The 23,563-nt window shown below is 43.2% G+C and overlaps 1 protein-coding gene across 5 annotated transcripts in view; it reads left to right on the top strand.

The window, feature by feature from the left end:
• The window catches only part of EVC2 (EvC ciliary complex subunit 2), a 162,310-nt gene that overhangs the window by 9,007 nt on the left and 129,740 nt on the right, over window positions 1-23,563 (top strand). For all 5 annotated transcript variants that reach the window (XM_074951693.1, XM_074951692.1, XM_074951691.1 and 2 more), the window contains exons 3-6: window positions 6,236-6,402; window positions 6,945-7,010; window positions 16,303-16,489; window positions 20,432-20,541. In XM_074951693.1, coding sequence (XP_074807794.1) covers window positions 6,236-6,402; window positions 6,945-7,010; window positions 16,303-16,489; window positions 20,432-20,541 — 530 coding nt within the window. The remainder of the gene's footprint in view (window positions 1-6,235; window positions 6,403-6,944; window positions 7,011-16,302; window positions 16,490-20,431; window positions 20,542-23,563) is intronic.

Raw genomic sequence — 23,563 nt, 5'->3', positions numbered from 1 at the left:
TTTTCAAACACATCCAGGTAGCCTCAGTACTTGTCGAGGAGGCTGAGCTTCTGGTCTGGGGCTGCTCTCTTCTGGTTACCCCCCACAGTCCAGGGTCTTGCTTCTTAGGGTCTTATCCAATCCTGGGACCCTGGATGCGACCACTTGGGGTTGGTCGATTTGTTGGAGGCAAGCTATCTGGCAATATTCGGAAGAGACGCTAATGCTCCTCCGCCACCAGGAGATCCATGGGGAATGCAGCTCCAACCAAGGAATGCCAAGAATTATTGGAAAGAATGGAGAGCAGATCACATCAAAACATACTATTTCCTGATGCCCTTCCATTTTGGCCTCTAAGGGGACTGTCTCTTAGGTCACCAGTCCTGATGATAGGGATAACCCATCAATTGCGTCCGCCAGGTCCGGTGTGGGTTTTGGTAGGAGAGGGATCTGGAGGGTTTGGGCTGTCTTGACATGTATAAAGTCAGCAGCAGCCCTGGAGTCTGTCATCGCTAGTTGCAGGGGAATCTTCTGCGCTTGCTCCAAGACCCGCAACTGCAGTGGCAATTGGAAATGCGGAGAGAGCCCATGGTTCCTGAGTTGGGTTCTACAGAGCATGGAAGTCTGGTGATGCCCGAGTTGTACCCCCACTACTGGGCCTGGGCTGGTCTATTTCCCTGAGCTCTTTCAAGCTAGACAGGAGGAAAGGGTGTGTCCTGGCTCCCCACAGTGAAGACAGGTTCAGCTACTGTGAACATTCCTTCTCCTCCAGGGTCAGGCATGACCAGGGTGACCCAGGTTGACTTGCACGGATTCAGGACTTGGTTCTACAGGTTTGGTGTAGAGAGGGAGCATAGCAGTAGTAACATAAGTTTTTGCTGAAAAGCATCCTATTTTTTTCTGTTTTGTCCTACCTCCTACCCTCTGGTTTATTCTCACCACGTCTTTGACTTTGAAACAAGAAAAGCTAATGGCAACACTGGAAATTGAAGTGCAGTAAATTACTACCTTTGTCTGTTCATTGGTGTATGTAATTGAAGGGACTTTAAATTGGTTCTTGTGAGGGCTGCTTTTGAGGACACAGAATAACTCCAAGGGGGAAAAAAACAAATATAGTAAACAGATGCATTTCTGAAAAACAAAAATAAGATCAGGTAACTGAAAGGTTTGTTGATGTTAGGACTCATTAGGAAAAACAGATTCCAAATTTCTTTACAGATTCAAAATATGCAGCTTTGGGGGAAGGGCTAACCATTAGAATTACTGTATTTTTTATTAAAAATGCACATTTTTTTTCTATTGGTAACTGAACATCAGCACTGAGCTTGGCACTTTACACCTAAGACCTGGCCCATGCCCTGAGGATCTTACAATCTGCTGTAATTCTGACATTGGCAACACCAGTATGGTTTGTATGAGTTCGGATGTGGTGCAGAAGTTTATGAATGTCAAAGCCCTGGTCTACACTAGGACTTTAGGTCGAATTTAGCAGCTTTAAATCGATGTAAACCTGTACCTGTCCACACGATGAAGCCCTTTATTTTGACTTAAAGGGCTCTTAAAATCGATTTCCTTACTCCACCCCGACAAGTGGATTAGCGCTTAAATCGGCCTTGCCGGGTCGAATTTGGGGTACCATTGACACAATTCGACAGTATTGGCCTCCGGGAGCTATCCCAGAGTGCTCCATTGTGACTGCTCTGGACAGCACTCTCAACTCAGATGCACGATTGTTTGCTGTTGCTCTGACGCAGGGAGCAAGGTGGTGACTGACGACACGGCTTACAGGGTTGGCTTACAGGGAGCTAAAATCAAGAAAGGGGGTGGCTTTACATCAAGGAGTATTTCAGGCAGGACTTCATGGAGGGTTCCAATAAGAAATGGTGCACCTAAGTTATTGTTCTTATTGGAACAAGGAGGTTAGTCTGGCCTCTGATTGATACATGGCTAGATTTACCTCACTGCACCTTCTCTGTGAGTGACTGCAGTGTGACCTAGAGGAATGAGTCCCCTAGACTCGGGGGGAGGGGGGGGGGTTTGCAAATGAGTACAAAACAAATCTGGTCTATTTCTTGTTTTGATACACTCCATCTATCTTTTACATCTTTGGCTGGCAGCAGACGGTGCAGAAGGACTGCATGCCATCCACATCTCATGGCTGCCCGGCAGAAGATGTTGCAATAGGACTGATAGCAATCCGTATCACCTGCCCGCTCACCATAAGATGGTTCAATAGGACTGCCTGCAGGACTAAAGAGAATGACTTGATCAAGTCACTCCAAATTTAGTCCCTGCGCCCATGTCTGCCCAGGCGCTCCTGATCGACCTCACACAGGCGACCAGGAGCACCTCGGATATGACGATGACGGCTACCAGTCCTATTGCACCGTCTGCTGCCACAAGGCAATTGGTTGCTGCTGCTGTGTAGCAATGCAGTACCGCGTCTGCCAGCACCCAGGAGACATACGGTGACCGTTAGCTGAGCGGGCTCCATGCTTGCCATGGTACGGCGTCTGCACAGGTAACTCAGGAAAAAAGGCGCGAAATGATTGTCTGCCCTTGCTTTCACGGAGGGAGGTAAGGAACGGGGGCCTGACGATATGTACCCAGAACCACCCGCGACAATGTTTTAGCCCCATCAGGCATTGGGATCTCAACCCAGAATTCCAATGGGCAGCGGAGACTGCGGGAACTGTGGGATAGCTACCCACAGTGCAATGCTCCGGAAGTCAACTCTAGCCTCGGTACTGTGGAAGCACTCTGCCGAGTTAATGCACTTAATGCACTTAGAGCATTTTCTGTGGGGACACACACACTCGAATATATAAAACCGATTTCTAAAAAACCGACTTCTATAAATTCGACCTAATTTCATAGTGTAGACATACCCAAAGAGTGGACTTCCAGGGTTCTGCACCCACTGCTTGCCAGACTTGCTGAACCTCTTAAATTCCAGATTACTGCGTTTGTTTTTGTGACTAATAGCTGCCTCCATTTCAGCTTTCTCTTAAAAAGAATGTGTGACCCACTTTACTTCATGTGTGTCATTCATCCCCTTATAATGGCTGGTCCTTAGAGGATAAAGTCTACTACACATGACAGCTACAGAAGTCAATCCTCTTAACACTGGAGTTCCAAGATTCGGTCCCTAATGATGACCAGTAATTGAGGTTATTGCAAATGCAAGATCCACCTCTTTGCACATAGCCATTTGTAGTCTCTTCCATTTTGGTAATCTAACAGATTCCTCTCTTACATATCTATCCCCTGGACTCATAGGAAAGGGAGCAGAGAATATGGTCTGTACTTGGACAGCAAAGATTTTTCTTAATAATTCATGTATCTGACACCTAGGTAATATGATATTGTGCATAATATGAATATATGGGATTTAGTGAATCCAATTGTAATCTCGATGGCAAAATATTCAGTGTCACCTTTCACCTGTTGCAGTGACTTTATTGTTTTAGTTTTCTAATATTTTTATTTTGCAGTTCAATATAAAGTGCTTCCTGAGCACAATAGGGTTCCAACCTTTGCAACTGATAACAAGTTTTGACTTCTGCATATGAAGTCAACGGGTTGCTTCATGGGTATAGAAGTCCATCTGTGTACTGTCATTTCAGGGTTGGAGTCTATATTGGCATCTCATTTATTATGGTAATCATAATTGTTTAGTTAAATCCTGCTCACCAAGGCTTTGATTTAAGTCACCAAATTCACTTCTAAGGGCTTAGTCCTGAAAGGTGTGAGGAGGTGTGAGGTGCAAACAGAACCTTACAAAAAGTAGTAAATACTACATGGGATTGGGCCATAATTCAACATAACTAATCCCAACAAAATACAACAGAAAAATATCCTTTATAATATGCAGAAAATTATGCTGTTTGTTTCACATTTCTTTGGTTGAAATTTTTTACACACATTTATTTTTTTGTTGAAAAAAAACGCATTATTGAAATGAAACTTTTAATAAAAAGTTGTGGACGTTATGAAAACCTTCTATTTCTCACAAAATTTTCCAGAATATTTTTACTGCACTATTTTAATTGAAATTCATATGGAAATTATTTTCAAAATTATCAAAAGTTTTACTAAAACTATGGGTTTTCAGTAAGCAAACATGTTTTTTGTTTAAATGAAAGATTTCAAACATGAGTTTGATTTAAAAAAAATTCAGTAAAAAATAGTGAGAACATTTCACAAAAGATGGGACACATCCATTGCGAACCCTGCAAACAGAAACAATTTAGAAATTTTAAATTTAAATTGTCTTCCAATTTATTTATCAGCTCCAGTTTGATTAAACTAAGTTTTAGCATGAGCATCCATTCGTAGTAATACTGGACCTTATCCCTATCTGGAAGATGTTTAGATAGTACAGTGATGAGTGTGATATAAGAACTTGTGCTGAATAGACTAACGCTATTAAATTATTTTGGTTTATATTTTCAGAGGTATTCATCATGGGCAAATCTTTTTTCAGCATGTTCTAAGATAATATTGGCATTACTGTTTTACAGAATTGGGGCCCTTGATTTGATTGTGTTACAATTCAACGAAAACTCATTTGAGAACAAAGCACCAATTAGAAACATTTTAATACAGTCTGAATGTTTAATGGTTTACTAGCAGACAGTCTTTGAAGCACAAGTCTTTTTATATTTAGGTAGCTCATGTTTATAAAGCTCTTCAATTATTCATGCTTTTCTGAAATCTTACTGTGGGCTGAAATTATTAATAGTTTGTTTAAGCCTGAAACCTGTTAATTGAGATATAATTTGCTTTAAATCTGAATGACAAAATTCTGCTTTTGGAGATACAGTACACATACAAAACCTTTTCTCTGGGCTCCCAGCGAGAGTTGTGTGCACATATCTGAGGGCAGAATTTTGTCTGAAGTTTATTATGAATTGTATAGTTTTATTATTTCAGAACGTGACACTGGTTCTAGTGTTGTACACACTTCCCACTGAGAACAGAACCTACTAATTAAGGTTGTTTCCTTTGGTGTGAGAGGGAGTAAGGTCCAGCAGTTATGGCACCAGACTGGAAATAAGGAAACCTAGTTCTGTTCTTGTGTTTGCTACTGACCTGCTGCCTGATCTTGGGCAAGTCACTTCACCTCTCTGTTCCTTGGTTTTCTTCTTGCCCTGTGCCTGCCTTGTCATGTTCCTTCAGGAAGGGATTGTCTCATACTGCATTTGCCTAGCAAAATAGGGCCCTGTCAAGGTTCCTTCCCCACTCTGAACTCTAGGGTACAGATGTGGGGACCTGCATGAAAACCTCCTAAGCTTACTTTTACCAGCTTAGGTTAAAACTTCCCCAAGGTGCAAACTATTTTACCTTTTGTCCTTGTACTTTATCGCTGCCACCACCAAACATCTAACAGGTATATAACTGGGAAAGAGCCCGCTTGGAAACGTCTTTTCCCCCAAAATCCTCCCAAACCCTACACCCCCTTTCCTGGGGAAGGTTTGATAAAAAATTCTCACCAATTTGCATAGGTGAACACAGACCCAAACCCTTGGATCTTAAGAACAATGAAAAAGCAGGTTCTTAAAAGAAGAATTTTAATAGAAGAAAAAGTAAAAAGAATCACCTCTGTAAAATCAGGATGGTAAATGCCTTACAGGGTAATCCGATTCAAAACATACAGAATCCCTCTAGGCAAAACCTTAAGTTACAAAACAGGAATCTGCATCCCATTCAGCACAGCTTATTTTCTCAGCCATTTAAAGAAAACAGAATCGAACGCATCTCTAGCTAGATTACTTACTAAGTTCTAAGACTCCATTCCTGTTCTGTTTCTGGCAAAAGCATCACACAGACAGAGAGCCTTTGTTTCTCCCCCACTCCAGCTTTTGAAAGTATCTTGTCTCCTCATTGGTCATTTTGGTCAGGTGCCAGCGAGGTTATCCTAGCTTCTTAACCCCTTACAGGTGAAAGGGTTTTTCCTCTGCCCAGGAGGGATTTTAAAGGTGTTTACCCTTCCCTTTATATTTATGACAGGCCCCAATCACAGAAATGAAGGGGTAGAAGGGACCTCATGAGGTCATCTAGTCCATCCCCCTGTGCTGAGGCAGGGCCAAGTAAACGTAGACCATCCCTAACAGGTATTTATCTAACCTCTTCTTAAAATGGTTGGATTCTCTTTGCTACTGCTAGGCACAATGGCAAGTTTTTGCCACATGGGATCTAGAGTTCGTGAGACAGATGCTTTAGTTCTAACATAGAGTATTACTTTCACTTTCAGCTGTAGAATTACTGGGACCAGAATTAAAGGGAACAAATGAAGACTATGATCTGCTTTTGACTTCTGCAGCACCAGATATTTACGGGATCCATTCACTGTTTGCCTTGATCCCCTCATGGACAAAGAAGATTTTGTTCAAACGAGAGTCTACCATTAACCAGCAGCTGGTCAGTAAGAGATGGCTGATGTTTAATATCTGAAAGGGTTGTAGAGAAGTAAGATCAGCAGTAGTCTATCACTGGGAATTTACTGCTTAATTAGTATACAGTTTCTAATTGTGTTTCATATAATTATGTTCACCTTCAGTACCTTCAGCAGTAACATCTTCTAAATGCATGAATTTCTTATAACTGAGGTGACAGGTACAGTCAGGTGTATGTCATATAAATTCTAACTCTCTCTAAGTAATAAAATGAATTTGTACCATTTGATAAATTTGTTTCTTTGTGCATTTTGTCATGGAAGTCTGGTCACAGAATAATAAACATATGTCACTTAGGCTAATAAGTATGTGTGGGAGTAGATAGTTTAAACAAATTTGTATAAACAGATAAAAGAAGATGCATTGATGGGACGGCAGAGCTCTTAAATGCCAAGTTTGTGAACCGGTTTAACTTTTTTCTCTTTCTCCGTTACATTACACAACTTGTGTTGTAGTTTTGTATTGAGAGTGGTCCATATACAAGATTTTTGTTTTTTCCCTCCCCAGCTGGAAGATGTGCCAAGAATTTCAGTGTCTTCTGGGTATGGGATAACTCTTCAGAAATGTGCAGTGGTAAGTTTTGAGATACTGCTTTCTCTTATTTGAGGAAGTAGTAAGATCCAAAGCTTCTGTGAATATTTTTTGTCCAGTTATATAAATAAGAACCCTAATATAACCCAAAGCCAGTACACACAAACAAATACTTTTACATTGTACAATAAAGGGAGTAAGTTGTTATACAGTAAATGTAATCTAATACTTCAACATTATCTGTGAGGAATGAGCTTTGAAACAATAGTCAGCGGCATTTACTAACTTTGTACAGAGTACAGAACATTACTGAGCTTCTAGTCTTTATATTATTGATGAGTTGATATTGCCAGTGGTATCTTAAATATAGTAACTTGTGCCATGGGTTCATGCTCCCTAAAGGCTACAGTATCAGAATTAGCAGGGTGAGAATCACTATTAGAAATATCATTAGTTCTTGGGTCTCTAGGAGCCCATGAGGAATGATAGCAGTAACCACAACAGCATCTGCAAATGATCAATCTTCCCTTTATTAAAAACCTTACTACACATATAATCAATGCTGCAGCTATAGATACATAAGTGAAGATGGCAAAATATCATAAAATATCCAACATCAATGTTTTCATACAGGTTGAACCTCTCTAGTCCAGCACTCTCAGGTCCAGCAAGATCTGTGTTTCGGCATGATTTTATTTTATGTTTTTTATGCTTTATCTACTTATTTCCTTGTGCCATACAATAAAATTGTGTAACAACACTAACACTTTGTTATGAAGAGAGCCAGTAAGCCTTGGCTAGGCGGTGTTGCAAGCATTGTTCCGTTTATTTGCCTCAACGAGATAAAAATAAAAAGAGACCCACTCGCTACAATATTGACCTCCTGTGGTACAGCAAATTCTCTGGTTTGGCACCGGTCAGGTCCCGAGGGTGCTGGACTAGAGAGGTTCAACCTGTTCTTGCATCCCCAAGGGTACCATCACGATAGTTACCTGTAGAGCAGTAGTTCTCAACCAGGGGACCAGGGCCCCCTGGGGGTTGTGAACAGGTTTCAAGGGGTCCGCCAAAATAAACCAGAGAGCAGGGCCAGTGTTAAACTCACTGGGGCCCAGGGCAGAAGGACCAATTCCGAGCCCCACTGCCCAGGGCTGAAGCAGAAGCCTGAGCAAATTAGCTTTTCAGACCCCTCCCTGCCCCGCAGTGCCATGGGGCCCTGGGCAATTGCTCTCCTTGCTACCCCGTACTGTCGACCTGGCTTTTAATCTACTGAGAAATAGTTGTTGTGGCCCAGGAGGGCCATGGAATTTTTATAGCATGTTGGGGGGGCCTCAGAAAGAAAAAGGTTGAGAACCCCTTCTGTAGAGGGTCTTCTGATGGATTCTTCCTCCCTATTCATGCTGAGGAACCCTTTTTATTCTGTGATGAAGTGAGCTGTAGCTCACGAAAGCTTATGCTCAAATAAATTGGTTAGTCTCTAAGGTGCCACTTGTACTCCTTTTCTTTTTACTCATGCCAATAGCCCTTATGCATATGCATGCGGGTTCCAACCCCTTTTCCCTTATTTGGACTTCCACCCCCATAAAATTTGGGGTGCCTCACTTTTCATAGGCTATCCTCTTAGTTCCCCTTATTTTAATTAGCATTTATATCCATAAATTCCCATGGTAACCTGCCGTCACTGCAGATTTTCCCATGATATTACAATCAAGCATCTTGCAGAATTGATGGGTACGTAGTGGCATGTTTTCCAGACTTCACCTCTTAGCATATATTTTACAGTAACCTTGTAACTTCACTGGTACCTCCTTGGTTACCTGCTCATGCCTATCTTTTAAGGCCTAATGTGTCTAAGATTAAAATCTTACAGGCCTCAGCCTGCTGGGCTTGCATTACAGCCCGACTTTGCTTATAAACCTAATGCGCACTCATAAATGCTTGTCAATCTTACACCTCTACAATACTATCCTACTTATTGCTATACCTATGCCTACAATTTAAATCTGTTCATCACATTTAATTATATATAAATTAACCACAACAATAGATAACACCATTAGATGTTTATATAAGGTGATAAGCCACAGCAAATACTAGGAGGAAATCTAGTGTAAACATAGAGTGAAAGAGACATCTGGCAATATTTGGGGCTTTACAATCTCATTTTCCAATTTAAAAAAAAATATTTTGTCTCTCCTTCTGCTGTTTGAAAAACTCACACAAATGGAGGGAAACTGACAGGGATAACAGTGAAAATGACTATACACAAAGACTGCTGTCAGATGCACAAAGGGCCAGATTTTCAAAGATATTTAGGTACCTAAAGATGCAGATAGGCCCCTAGTGGGATTTTCAAAAGTGCACCAGCAGTTTAGATGCCTGACTCCCATTGAGGCACTTAACCTGCTTAGGTGGGTTTGAAAAATGGCTATTTTTCCAGTTTGTTTATTTTGGGCCAGATTTTTAAAAATTTAGCCCAAAATAAACAAACTGGAAAAATAGCCATTTTTTCTTTCAGTTTTACTTGTAACATGAGTAGGTTTACAAAAATGTGTTTAACTGCTTGGGGCAATATTTTCAAAAACATTCAGCTCTGGCCCATCTCTACTGATGTCAATGAGACCAGAATCAGACCATTGCTGAGCACTTGGGTGAGTCCCAACCTTGATTTTTAAGAAGATGGTGCCCTTTAAAACAAAAGCACTTTTCTTAATATGCAAACACCTGATTCAAATTCTGATTTCAGTGACTTTGGCTCAGGGCCCAAGTGAATAAGATGACCAAATAATGTGAACCTGTATAAATATGAATATGTAACAGTGAACTGTATATAGTAGGCAAGAGGCTGGGTATCGAGGGATTTATAAAGACCTTCTTTCAAGAGCAAGATAAGGGCTGTCCCCTGTAGATATTGATTGAAGCAAGAGCATCCCATTGAGGCCAGATGTGGTCTCCCAGCGAAGCAGGAAGCGCCCAGGAGCAATTGATGACTAGGTACAAAGGGAGAAAACACAGCCTTCAGTTTCTGTTCCTGATTTTTATCTACCTAGCTCTGTAATGTCATGTATAACCATTAAGACTCCTTTAAACCCTGGGCTAGTTGGTGTAGAATTGACCAAGTATTTTATACAACCCTAAAAAGAAGCTATCCACCTAAAGTAGGTTTCGTTTGACTACTGTTAAGTCTGTATGGCAGGAAGAGTCCATCTTATTTGAAGAAATTTTAAATGTGTTTAGGTGGAATGGGTTAACGGATCCACCTAATTTGGTTTTTCGTTTTTACACTGGTCAGATCAGGTTTGAATATTTGTAATTACAGCCAATTCACTCTGCCTGTCCCTTGCATGGAGAAAGATAGCGTGCCGTGCTTTACGTCAAGCTTGGATTCAGCCTTTCAAATGACCCAGCGTACAAGCATTGGGAATTTAGCAGCTGGTTTGAAAATACTGACCTGATGAACTGGATCAGATCATATGCACAGAGTGGAAAATAGGAAATGGAGAATACATATGCATTACATTGCAGAGCCTAATTAACTGTAATGTTATTATCAAAATGGCCATAGATCATAATTAGCAAGACTCAATGTTGATAATTTCAGTTACATGAAGTGGTGTGACAAAACCTCCCACTTCAGAAAGCTTTATAGAGCAGATTCACTACTCCTTTATTATAAGAAGATCTTGGAGAGAGAGAGTTCTGAAACACTTGCATATTTGATTCTGCTACTCATAGTATAACCTAGGCAGTCTTGTTAAAAAGGGCCAAGTCTTGCTGCGCAAGATCAAAGCTAGTCTGCTCCAGATGGTAGGATTATCAGGAAATAATCTTTCAATGCTGCCAGTTGTAAATTAAAAAAAAAAAGTGGTTATATGTGAATTGTCTTCCACCTTTGGATCAAATTCATATTTTATTTCAGTTTGCTTATCTTGCCCTTTTCTTTGAATCCTAATACATCTGAACAGACATTTTCCTCCTAACACCTGGCTGAGCATATGGCAGTCTCTAGTAATTTAAATGGAAGAGTAAGATCTACTTTGTTCTCCCATCTCAGGAATGTTTCTGAGGCATTTCCTTTGCAAAACCAGCAGGGAAATGACATACATTTAGTCATTCAGGGACAGATTCTGCAGTCCCTTCCTCACGTAGATAATGCCACTGAAACCAGCGTGTACAGATGACTCACATGTAATGGGCCTGGCTCCTCCATTTGTACGTTGGGGGTGGGGGGAAAAGGGGCCCAATTTTATCAGTGTGCCCTTTAAACTGTGTCATTCACCAAATGGTGAGAACATCAATGTTAGTGCTTCACAGTTGCAATAATCTTATACAGGGCCCTGGTAAATCTTTATAAACAGATGCAGGGTATAAATGATTCTTTTCCTTTTGTTTTTTTGGTGAATGACACCGCTTACTGTCACCTGAATTCCCATGTCTTGCACACCAGATATGTGGGAAACATTCCGAAAGCTCTTCCACCCTTTCCCCAACATAAGATTCTGTCTGTAAGGTCCTGATCCTTCTCTCTTCCCTGATTACTCCCCCCCTCATCCCTTCTGTCCTGACTGTTTCCTCTCCTTTCCACCCTTCCCCCATTGTTGCTTCTTCACCCCAGTCTCCTGTGCGCTAGTCCAGGGGCTGATAGCATTTGCTGATTTCCTTTTAGAAACAGAGGACAAAAAACCCTGGAAGCTATAATTGCTCAAGTGTCTCTGTGAGATGCTGCTTCTGCTTCAGGCCGACAGCATCAGGGTCTGCTGTAGGAACAAGAGCTGCAGGTTGCAAGTGAATGTGAGGACCAGCAGTTTAAGGGAGATTGTGGCCCCTGGGCATCTATTCCCTATGATAGCTGCAGCTGTACGAAGGTCTCCTCAGTGAAGGTGAGGTATAAGGGGTTTCTCTCTCCTTTGTTATCTGTTTGAGTGTTTTCTCTAGTGCTTGTCAGTGAAATATCTAAGCTCTCCTATTACTCCCAACTACTCACCTTCAGGCTCTTTCTAATCAGAAGTGAGGAGGGAGAACTCCAATTTAACTATTATCATAGCATTCAAAAATGTGCAGATGTATCCAAAGACATCATCCCTTTGGCCAGCTGAGGAGAATTGCAATCAGAGGCAAGAGCTGTTGTTGTGAAAGTGGTAAGGAGTTGATAGGGCCAAACACTGAATGAAGGACTTTATTAGAGTATGGAAAATTGGATTATCCGTTAAGCTACTTTCTCTTTTTACTTCACATTAGGGAATTTGCCTAGAATTTTCTCCAGGTTCCCCCCCCCCCCCCCCCCGGATACAGGTGTAAAGAAACAGCACACATCTGTGTACACAGGAGCCACACATGAAAGGTGGCTATGGAAGTCTGTTTGTGCCCCTGTCCTCACAGTGGAGACATTTTTTGCAGAGCATGGGAGGAATTAACCGTGTGGGGCCTGATCCAGTAGGTGTGCTCTGAGCATGCCTACCTCCACACAAAACGGCGAGGGAGCAGGAGGAAGCCTCCTTTGTAAGCTTTAGCCTAATGGTTAGGGAACTCACCCAGGGTGTAGGAGACCTCAGTTCAGTTCCCTTCTCTGCCTGATGAGGAGAAGAGATTGGAACAGGGACTTTTCATCTCTCTGGTCAGGGCCGTAACCACTGGACTGTGGGATATTCTGCTGGGAAGTCAGTCTCTCCTGTTTGAAGTTTTATAGAAATACTATTTATTGGGCCGGATTGAGAGAGAGATGAGAATGACTCTGTAGTCCACACCCCTCTTGTTTGCAATTCCCATTGGCTATCTTAGGTGGCTCCCCCACCTAGTGTGTGCTGACTTTTGTGGATTCCATTTTGAGGCACCTGTCTCTCCCCATGCATTGGATAGGAGAGAGCATAGATGCCTAACAAAGGAGTTGTGGAGTTTTGTGATTTCCAAGACGCAGATTAGTTAGGTATTATAACAGCTAAATCCCTTTGTGGATCCAGGCCAAGGCCTGCTAAATAGAGATGGAACAGTGTTGTGGAAGGTTTGAATCTATGTAAATATGTGAGAGAAGAAGCTCCGGTTTTAATTATTGTGTGACAGCCGCCTCTTAGCCAATGCTGAGTGATGTAACTGTGGGGTAGACTGGAGGCCACACTTGCAGGTTGGGAGACTCCATCCTGAGAAGCAGTGATACTGAAAAGCAGTGACACTGCAGGTCATGGTGGATAATCAGCTAAACATGAGCTTCCAGTATGATGCTGTGGCCAAAAGGGCTTGGATAAACAGGGGAATATGGAGTAAGAGTTGAGCAGTTATAGTACTTCTTGTGTGACTGCTACTGGAACACTGTGTCCAGTTCTGGTCTACAATTCAGGATGGTTATTGAATAATTGGAGAGGGTTCAGAGAATAGCCATGAAAATAATTAAAGGATTGGAAAACATGTTTTGTAGTGAAAGACTCAAGGAGCTCAATCTGTTTGGCTTAACAAAGAGAAGGTTTAGGGGTGACTTGACCACAGTCTGTTAGTACCTACATGGAAAACAGAAATTTGATAATTGGCTCTTCAGACAAGGGTATAACATGATCCAGTGGCTGGAAGTTAAAGCTAGACAAATTTAGACTAGAAATAACAGTAACGGTAATAATCTATAAAAACAAGAAGAATCAGAGCGTAATGGTGTGTGTCTCCACAGTAGCTGTCTGCCCTAAACTTCCTCACAAAATGGCTGCTTTGAGCTGTAGCCTAGACTCCTAGAAATTTAAAGGTACAATACACAGAAAGCAAATAATAACAGATACATCCTACATCTACTACAGACCCTGAACACCCTGGATATGGCTGGGAATGCCCCAACATGTGAGCTGAATATGGCAAGGCTCCATGTTTGGGAGGAGGAAGAGTTACGGGGGTCAGAGTCTAGCTGACATGTCCCGGTGACCAACTATAGGCCCAAGAGAGCAAGTACATGGTTTGGACTTTCCAATAGGTGGGCTGAGCCCAGTAAGGCCAGTGTTTGTTGGAGAGAGCTGGTTGCAAGGAGGAGCAGCCAGAGGAAAAGCAGTCCAGGAATTGTGCCCTGCAGCAGAACAGGGCAGTTCCATATTGTGTCTCTCAGCCCAAGGAATTGAGGCTGACTCTGAGCCCAAAGACTCCACTGTGCCTGCACCCAGCAAGCCTCACCTGTACCAACAACCAGGGTTTGAGATAATCTGGGATCCACTCCACCCTAATGGGAGAGCTGTCTACTCTCCAGCAAGGAAGACCAGCATTTTTCATTGAGCCCCAACTCCACTAAACCCCTAGGGTCTGTGGGGAGACCTTGAACACATATTTTTTTTTTTTGTTATTTTTACTTAATTTACTTAGGGCTATGGTATTGGTTGCTCATTTGATATCCTTGATTTCGTCACATGTGTCCATTCACTTCTTTCAATTTAACTCTATCCCTTTGGAGAATAAAATGTCATTTATTCTTAGAAATTGTAATGTCTTAGGCCTGGTCTACACTGGTGGGGGGGGGGGGATCGATCTAAGTTACGCAACTTCAGCTACGTGAATAACGTAGCTGAAGTCAACGTACTTAGATCTACTCACCGTGGTGTCTTCACTGAGGTGAGTCGACTGCTGATGCTCCCCCATTGACTCCGCCTGCGCCTCTCGCCCTGGTAGAGTACCGGATTCGATGGGAGAGCGCTCGGGGGTGGATTTATCGCGTCTAGACTAGACGCGATAAATTGACCCCTGGTGGAATGATCGCTGCCTGCCGATCCAGCGGGTAGTATAGACATACCCTTAGAGGTCATAGCTGTTGTCCATTAATTTATGCACCTGGCCACCAGGTGGAGGCAGTTAGTGCCAAGAACCCAGGACCCATTGGTAAGACTGAAAGTTTGTCACGGTTATTTTTAGTAAAAGTCACAGACAGGTCACGGGTAATAAACAAAAATTCACAGAGACCATGACGTATCCCTGACTTTACTAAAAATAACCAGGACAAGGCTAAATATGGGAGAGGAATGGAGTTCAATGGGTGGGCAGGGGACTGATAGGCCAAGACCCCCATCAGCGTGGGTGGCGTCTAGCCCCTGGCTCCAGAGATGGCTGCAGCTGTGAGATAGGGGTGTGTGGCCCCAGCTTTAGCCCCCCCCAAGCCCTGGCTGCAGCCAGGATGGGGCGCATGGCCTGGGGAGGCCGCAGGGCAGGGGTGCACAGCCCCTGCTGCAGCTCCTGCCAGGTGGCTGGGATGCGTGACCCCGACTGCCACCCCCGGCAGAAGCCACAGGGCTGGGGCGCATGGCCTCAGCTGCAGCATGACCCCTGGCTGCTGCGGGGCTGCGGCACAGCGGGGGTGGGCCGCCCCAGCTCTGAAGCTGGCCACAGCCATGGGGGCACTCAGCCCTGGGATGCTGCGGGGCAGGGCGCACAGCCCCCCGTTGCAGCTGTGCCACAGGGTTGGGACGCACGGCCCCGGCTGCAGCCACCGGCAGAAACCACGGTGCTGGAGCACAGCGGGGGATGCGCAACCACAGCTCTGGAGCTGGCCGCAGCTGCGGGGGGTGCACAGTCCTGGGATGCCACGGGTTAGGGGTGCACGGCCCTAGCTGCAGCCCCTGGTGGAAGCTGTGGGCTTGGGGCTTCAGGGTCGAGATTCCAGATATCCAGCTTGCAGTTGCAAGCTGTTGCAGCAGGGCAGGGGCACACGGTCCTGCCTCGAGCCCCTGCTTCAGCTGCTGGCAGCTGAAGCAGAAGAAGTCATGGAGGTCCAGTAAAGTCCAAGAATCCGCGACTGCCGTGACCTCTGTGACTAAATCGTAGCCTTACCTCTAGGTCCTAAGGTGGGTTAGCAAGCCCCTAAGATGGGAGGAATAAGGGGCTGTATAACCCTTGCAGACCAGGGTGCCCCAGAAGGGGGCTAAATAGGAGATCAAACTGCATCAAGAGAATGAAGTGATATCAAGTGTGAAGTGCATTAAGGGCCCTCTCTTCATGCTGCCAAAGCTGAGTGTTATGAATTTTCTAGAACCTGATTAGAACATTGCGTTACAATTCTCCTGTATGAGGTCTCTCTGGGATTTTCAGATTCTTGTTTTCACTCAGTCCTTTCTCTGCATGAGCTGTTATCCTGGATTTCAAACTACAGGTTTTTCTATTGCACTGTCGCCAAGCAACAGCTTGACGTGTAGGAGATTAAAATCTCTCTGGGAGTTTGAAATCAAATGGAGTGTGATGTTGTCAGCAGGTCACTCAAAATGCCCTAGAAGAAAAAGCTTTAACACACACATGCACGCACACACTCTGAACTAAGTGGGCCTAGTAATTTGCAGCTAAATACTACCATTTCTCTCCAAAACAAAACTATTGGTATTTCTGGTTTTAGGTGGCTACTCAACATGGTCTCCAAACCACATATGTAAGACTTCTGATAAATAATACCAACACACCATCTGCATCCAATGTCACAGATCTCATTCTGCTGGACAATATTACTGGCCTCCATGTTCAAGGAACCAGTGGTAATAAGACTACAGATGGGTTCCAGATATATAAGAGAGGATTCCTGAAAGGTAACTAATTATGCAGTGGCTCTGCTTTTCAATATGTGAAGACAATTTCTGTGACAAGAAAATTTCAAATTAGGATATTTAATTGTTTATTCTGGTGATTTAGGTTAAAACAAAAGCACTTTTTAACAGTTAATATATCTTAATTCCAGATATCTTAATTACTTTGCAATTGTAATATTCTTTTACAGCAAGTCAGCAACTCAGAGGTGTGCGTCAGGCCAAATTTGTCTCCAAGCTTGGAGCTGTCTCTGATGTCAGTGGAGGCAGAATTGGACCCTTCAGTTGTGTAACACTTAGCCCCTTCAAAACCTGACACAAGTAAAGAACGTTTCTGTATTACTTTAATTCCAATGGAAAGATTTTTTTTTTTTAAACAAAATCCTGGATGATCAATATCAAAGCAAATCTGATCTGGATAATTTTTTTATCCAAGCTGAGAGTCATGCAGATGGTAACCAAATAACTTACTGAGTAAAAAGTGAAATTATATGTTTAAAAATTCTCTCTTAAAATAATCTAAGACTCTGATCCTGCCATTGGGTTTGCTTGGGCATAAGTGTTCACCTGCTTGGAAATGACTGTAGAATTTGGACCTAAAGCATTGTCTGAAATATAGATAAGGGAGATTTTTGAAATATATAGGGTTCAACCCACAAACAAGAGCAAGTCTTTATAACCATAAATGAAAGCAAAATACAAGCCCTCTCTAGCCTTGGTTTCAACCCCCTAACTAAAAACTGGGTGTGGAGCCCTGCCCTCCTGCAGGAAATCTCCCCTTGCTGATTCCCAGTATGTCAAGGTTCCTCCCCCACTCTGAACTCTAGGGTACAGATGTGGGGACCTGCATGAAAAACCTCCTAAGCTTATCTTTACCAGCTTAGGTCAAAACTTCCCCAAGGTACAAAATATTCCACCCTTTGTCCTTGGATTGGCCGCTACCACCACCAAACAAATACTGGTTACTGGGGAAGAGTTGTTTAGACACGTCTTTCCCCCAAAAATACTTCCCAGAACCTTGCACCCCACTTCCTGGACAAGGTTTGGTAAAAAGCCTCACCAATTTGCCTAGGTGACTACAGACCCAGACCCTTGGATCTTAAGAACAATGAACAATCCTCCCAACACTTGCACCCCCCCTTTCCTGGGAAATGTTGGATAAAAAGCCTCACCAATTTGCATAGGTGACCACAGACCCAAACCCTTGGATCTGAGAACAATGAAAAAAGGATTCAGTTTTCTTACCAGAAGACTTTTAATAAAAATAGAAGTAAATAGAAATAAAGAAATCCCCCCTGTAAAATCAGGATGGTAGATACCTTACAGGGTAATTAGATTCAAAACATAGAGAACCCCTCTAGGCAAAACCTTAAGTTACAAAAAAGATACACAGACAGAAATAGTTATTCTATTCAGCACAGTTCTTTTCTCAGCCATTTAAAGAAATCATAATCTAACACGTACCTAGCTAGATTACTTACTAAAAGTTCTAAGACTCCATTCCTGGTCTATCCCCGGCAAAGACAGAATATAGACAGACACACAGACCCTTTGTTTCTCTCCCTCCTCCCAGCTTTTGAAAGTATCTTGTCTCCTCATTGGTCATTTTGGTCAGGTGCCAGCGAGGTTACCTTTAGCTTCTTAACCCTTTACAGGTGAGAGGAGCTTTCCCCTGGCCAGGAGGGATTTCAAAGGGGTTTACCCTTCCCTTTATATTTATGACACAGTAGCTGTTCTTATATCCCTTATTTCCCTGTGTGAGGGGAAAGGAAGGAAGCCATAATTAACTTCTTGCTTCCTGGGGTCATGCTATTGGCCCTGCACCCTCTTGAAGTACATCTTCAGAGGTGTTAAACTATGATTACTTTTTTAAAGTAAATAAGCAATGGCATGATAGCTAAAAACTGAATACTTTCCAAACTGGGAAGTAAAATTAGTCCATGTGGGACTTTAGCATGGTAGGGAGTTAATAACTACATCCCATTTCTGATAATGGAGGCCTGATTGGTGGCACAGATCATGGGGTATTGGAACTGTTGGCAGTGAGTTACTGGCTTTCAACCCAGAGATTCTTTAGAAAGAATTACCCCCCCGAGAAAAGAAACTTGACTTACATTACTGAATTGGCAAACAAAGCTGGAACAATTGTCACATCTGGCACAGCTTTTATTAAAGCTGGAATTGAATTTTGTTTTCCATGCCAATGGAAGGTATTTCCATCATCATGAAGAAATCTAAACTAGGATGACATAACAAGAACAAAGCTCATTTGGTTGTAACTCTCATTCATTGATATGTCAGCCCCCAGCTCAGCCTTAAACTGATCTTCAGGCACAAAGATAGTGCCATGACTTACATGTGTGTCTGCAGATAGTATGTGTTATACACAGTTACTTCATTGCTTGGAGGTGTTCTAAGTTAAAATTCCATTTCCACTTCAGTGAAGTCAGTGACAAAACCTTTTCGCTTTAGTACACTGCAGATGTATGCAGTGCGGAGAAGATTCGCCTTCCTCTGAAGCATCAGAGACTGGCCACAGCTGGAGACTGGACCCCAAACAGGGTGGACCAGTGCTGTGAGGTGGTACAGAGAATGCTCTTTTTTAGATGTCCGGTTCGTGTGTCTTGCCCATATAACCAGGGACAAACTGATTACCAGATTTGGGGTTGGGAAGTAATTTTCCCCCAGGTAATATTGGCAAGGTTCTTGGTGGGGGTGGGGGTTCGTATTCCACTGCAGGATGGGGTGCTGGTCACCTGCTAGGATTGACTAGACTTGCCTAATCAATTCTTTGCCATGTAGGGGCCTCGGGCATTGGTAACACCATCGTCCCTCTTGTTCTTGCTCGTGGTACACAACAGTTCAGTTTCCTGAGGACTCAAATGCTTTGGTCTAACTAGACTGATTGGGCTTAAAATAAGGGTATCTGTGTGAAGGTTAATGTCCTGTGTTTATATAGGAGGTCAGACTAGATGATCTAATGGTGCCTTCTGGCCTTAAACTCCATGAAAGTATAAAACAGGAGCAAGATCAACCCCAGAATCAACTACAAGCCTGTACAGGAGACCACTCTTACTAGTTAATTCTCATTTCAAGAGGCCATCGCAAAGTATTTCCCCCAAGTTATGAGTTCAGTTCTTCTCCACTTTTATTAAGACCATCTCCATGAAGCAAATGTTTATTGGTATCTTGAATGCTCACTTAATACAGATTTCATTGCAGTTATGTCACAAAACGTACTGGGCCAGATTTGCTACTGTAAGTACAAAGCAGAGGGTGAACTGTGCATGTGTACACCCTGTAACCACAGGGACAGCTAAACATGTGTTGGTGGCGGGTGTGTGTGGGGTTGGAGGGAGGAGGGGTTTATCTTATTGGAAAATGGAGGCTGTGGTACTGCTGCTGGCCTTCCCCACAGATTCCACCTAGGGAAGGGTGCTCCAAGGTCCATCCAAGTCTCCATTGGAGCCTCACCAGTAGAGGCTTCCTGGAAGAGAGAATGAACTTTCTCCTATCCCCTTCTGCCCTGCTTTTGCCCATGTTGCACACTGTGTTCGGTGGCCCTGCCCCTCATGCCTCTAGTGAAGTGAGGATTGCAAGTGGCTTATGCTGCTGCATCCATGTTTTAAGGGGTCTTTCTGCTGATGCAGACTCGCAGCTTGGATTCTACAAGTGGAACCTAAAATGGTATTGCCATCTGTTATTTATGTTAAGCCTGAGTTTCAGAGGTGCCGAACACCTGCAGCTTCCATTGGCTTCAAGTGGGTGGTCAGCACTTCAGAAAATCAAGCCCATTATTTTCCTATAAAACTCCAAGGATGTGTAACTCTGCTGGATTCTATTCAAGCCTTTTGTATTTACCGTTTTAATAAAGAAAATAAAGACATGACTCTGTAATACACTCATCTACATTTAGTTTACACACTGATTTTTCTCTTATAACAGTTGGAGAATACTACTCAATCCACTACATTGCATTTCTTGATGCAAAAGAAAACTGGGATGGCAGAGTCTTGACACTGCCTGCTAAACTGACCTTCAGCAGTTCATCACTGGTATTTCATTTTCCATTTTATTTTATCCTTTACAATTTATGTACACACAGTATGGGAATACTGGAACCTGCTCTTGGCTGCCTAAATGATGAGGTCAGCACATAGTGATACAAGATTTTAGACACTATTCTCTGAGTGACTGTGATGAATCTGTAAATACATGAGTACTATACAATAATGATGGGAGTGACTTATAGCACTGGGCCTCTCAAGTTCAATAGATGAAAGAAGCTAGAGCTGTATTATTTGTGTATTAGCCTATAATTTTCTCCCTACGTTTGGGATCTCTCTCCATTTTATCTGTGCATTCAGAAAATAGCAAAGTTTCATCCATTTGTTTTATGTGTATGTTATAATGTAACCTGAATGTGTGAATGTTCACGCTTGAACTCCTTGTAGTCTCCTAGGATTTGGAAGTTGTGCCATATGCTGGTGGAAATGTAATTTCGTTTGACTTTATAATATGGTCTCAGGTTTACCCTGTGGCTTTGCTTTCCTAATTGTGGGCATTCTTAATGTACTTGTTTGTTTGTGGCACTTCTTTTACCATGTCTTTGTATATATGTAAACAAATACATATTAAAATCCCTTTTATGTAAAGACTGACTGACCATCTTAGTAAGAATGATTTATGACAATTCTTTAAATGGCTCTTTTCATTCAGCATTTAATAACTAATTGGAACAGACATAGTTAAAAAGAAGTCAACCATTAATTGATGGGGGGGCTACGAAACAACTTCCCCTATGTACAGGTTTTTGCAATATTTCCTTTTATGGGGGTTTTGCACCTCTTCCGAAATATCTGGTACTGTCCACTGTCAGAGACTAAATGGACCACTAAACTGATTTGATAGTGCAATTTTTTTATGATCTGAAGATGAGTTGTCTGTGAGCGTTTTCCTAAGGGCTAAGGCCATGCATGAAAGGAGTGAGGTATTGTGACGCATTATATCACAGCATCCAGAAAATCACTGATTCACAAAGCCTGAGTTGGATGCCCAGACTCCTAATACAATGAATAGGGAGACACAAACGCCTTAGACAGTGATCCACAAACACCAGTATGCTAGGCAGGGAGCCACCTAAGCTAGGCAATGGGAGATGCTGACCAGGTGTGTGTGCACTAAGCTTCACCCCTCTCACAGAGTTAGGCACCTAAGTCTGGGCTGCAGGGAGGTGCCTATCTCTACCAGCAATTCTCAGCTGTGAACCCTTTCCTGTATTTAGGTACCTACGCTGTTTTAGCAAGAAGCTGGAGGTGGGGGTTGGGGAGGGAGGACCTCCTCCATAACTTTTAGCCCAGTGGTTAGCATTCTCACCTGAGATGTGGGAGACCCCCAGTTCAAGGCTCCTTCTCCATCTGAGGGAGAGAAGGGATTTGAACAGGATTTCGCCACCTCTCAGATGAGTTATGAGGGAGGGCTGCCTCTTCCCCGACCCAAACCCACTCCACTGTTTTTTTGTGAACTCATCTGAGGGACCTGATCTGGTAGGTGTGCTTAGACAGTGCTTACTTGATTGGGTCCCACACACCACATAGGTGGCCAAATGCCTATCATATCCTGGTTTGTAAATTGCTCTGGGGCTTAGGTGGGAGATGGGCCTCTGGATGCCTAGTGGGAGGCCTTTGGACACCTAGAGGGAGGCAGCAGTCTTTACGCTCAGAGGCAGGAACATAGGTGCCTCGGGAACTTTTACTGAAAAAACATTAGATGACAAGTAAGTTCAGGCACCTACAGGGTTCAGAGGGAATTTCGTGCATTGCTGTGGTCGCAAAACTGTGAGTTAGGTACCTAACTCCTTTTGTGCATCCAGGCCTAACTGTATTTCCTGTTGTCTTGGTTTAGAAGTTGCTTGGGATTGAGTTTTCTGAGAAGTTTGAAGACTAAGGGCCATATCACATGGGCATAGACAAGTGGGGCTTAGAGGTCTTTGGCGTCCTCCTCCTCCCCCCCCCCAAATTAGGGATTCCATTAATAAATAAAGGAAATACTGAGTTTGGAACAAAAGATCATTTTTCTCACTTCATTAAAAGTGGATTAATTTAGTCATGGTATAAAACTATTAAATCATAGTATTAAAGCCATATTTAACAGTTATATTTAACAACTATATACAACTATATTTAACAGCTGTTGTTTTATTATTTAACTTTGGCCCTCCCCAAATAAAAAAGCTGTCTATGTCCTTTTATCAACCCCCTTTACTGCCTCTAGCCCACTGGAAAAGGACTGGAGGCCCAGGAAACTCCCCATGGTTTATCTCCCATTGCCAACTATTCCTCTTTTAAGGGGGAAAGGAGTTTGCTAAAGGGGGAGGGGACTCACTAAGGAAGTAGATTGAATGGTGTCCAAAATCAGGGGATTCACAAGAGAAGCAGCTCCAACTCCGCAGTAAGTCTATCCCTCTGATTCTGCCTGGTTTTGTGGCATCATGGTCCCTTTGAGGTCTTTCATGGTATTAATTAGACAAGTGGCTCTCAACCAAGGGTCTGAGGCCCCCTTGGGGGCCACGAGCAGGTTTCCGAGGGTCTGCCAAGCAGGGCCAGCATCAGACTCGCTGGGAAGAAAGCCAAAGCCCCACCGCATGGGGCTGAAGCCCAGGGCCTAGAGCCCCGCCACCCGAGCTGAAGCCGAAGCCTGAGCAATGTAGCTTCACGGGGGCCCCTGTGGCATGGGGCCCCAAGCAATTGCCCTACTTGCCACCTCCTAACGCAGGTCCAGGTTGTAAAAGATGTGACGAAGGAGAGATGGACAAAAGCTAACGCAATTCAAGACAAAGAAGGGAACAGTCTTACTGAAGAAAGGGTCATCATCAATAGGTAGACAAACTACTGCTCTGATCTATACAAAAACCAGACAAATGGAGATCCTAGTGTCTTAGACAGCCCAGATTCAACAGAGGAGGAGAACTTTCCAATTCCACATGAAGAAGTGGACACAGCTGTGAAATCACTCAAGAACAGAAAGGCTATAGGTATTGACAACATCCCAGCCAAATTGACGAAATTCAGAGGAGAA

This window comes from Natator depressus, chromosome 4 (genome assembly GCF_965152275.1).
Source record: "Natator depressus isolate rNatDep1 chromosome 4, rNatDep2.hap1, whole genome shotgun sequence".
In the NCBI taxonomy this organism is placed as follows: Eukaryota; Metazoa; Chordata; order Testudines; family Cheloniidae; genus Natator; species Natator depressus.
The sequence above is the reverse complement of the archived record's forward strand: the minus strand, read 5'-3'. Positions and strand labels throughout refer to the sequence as shown.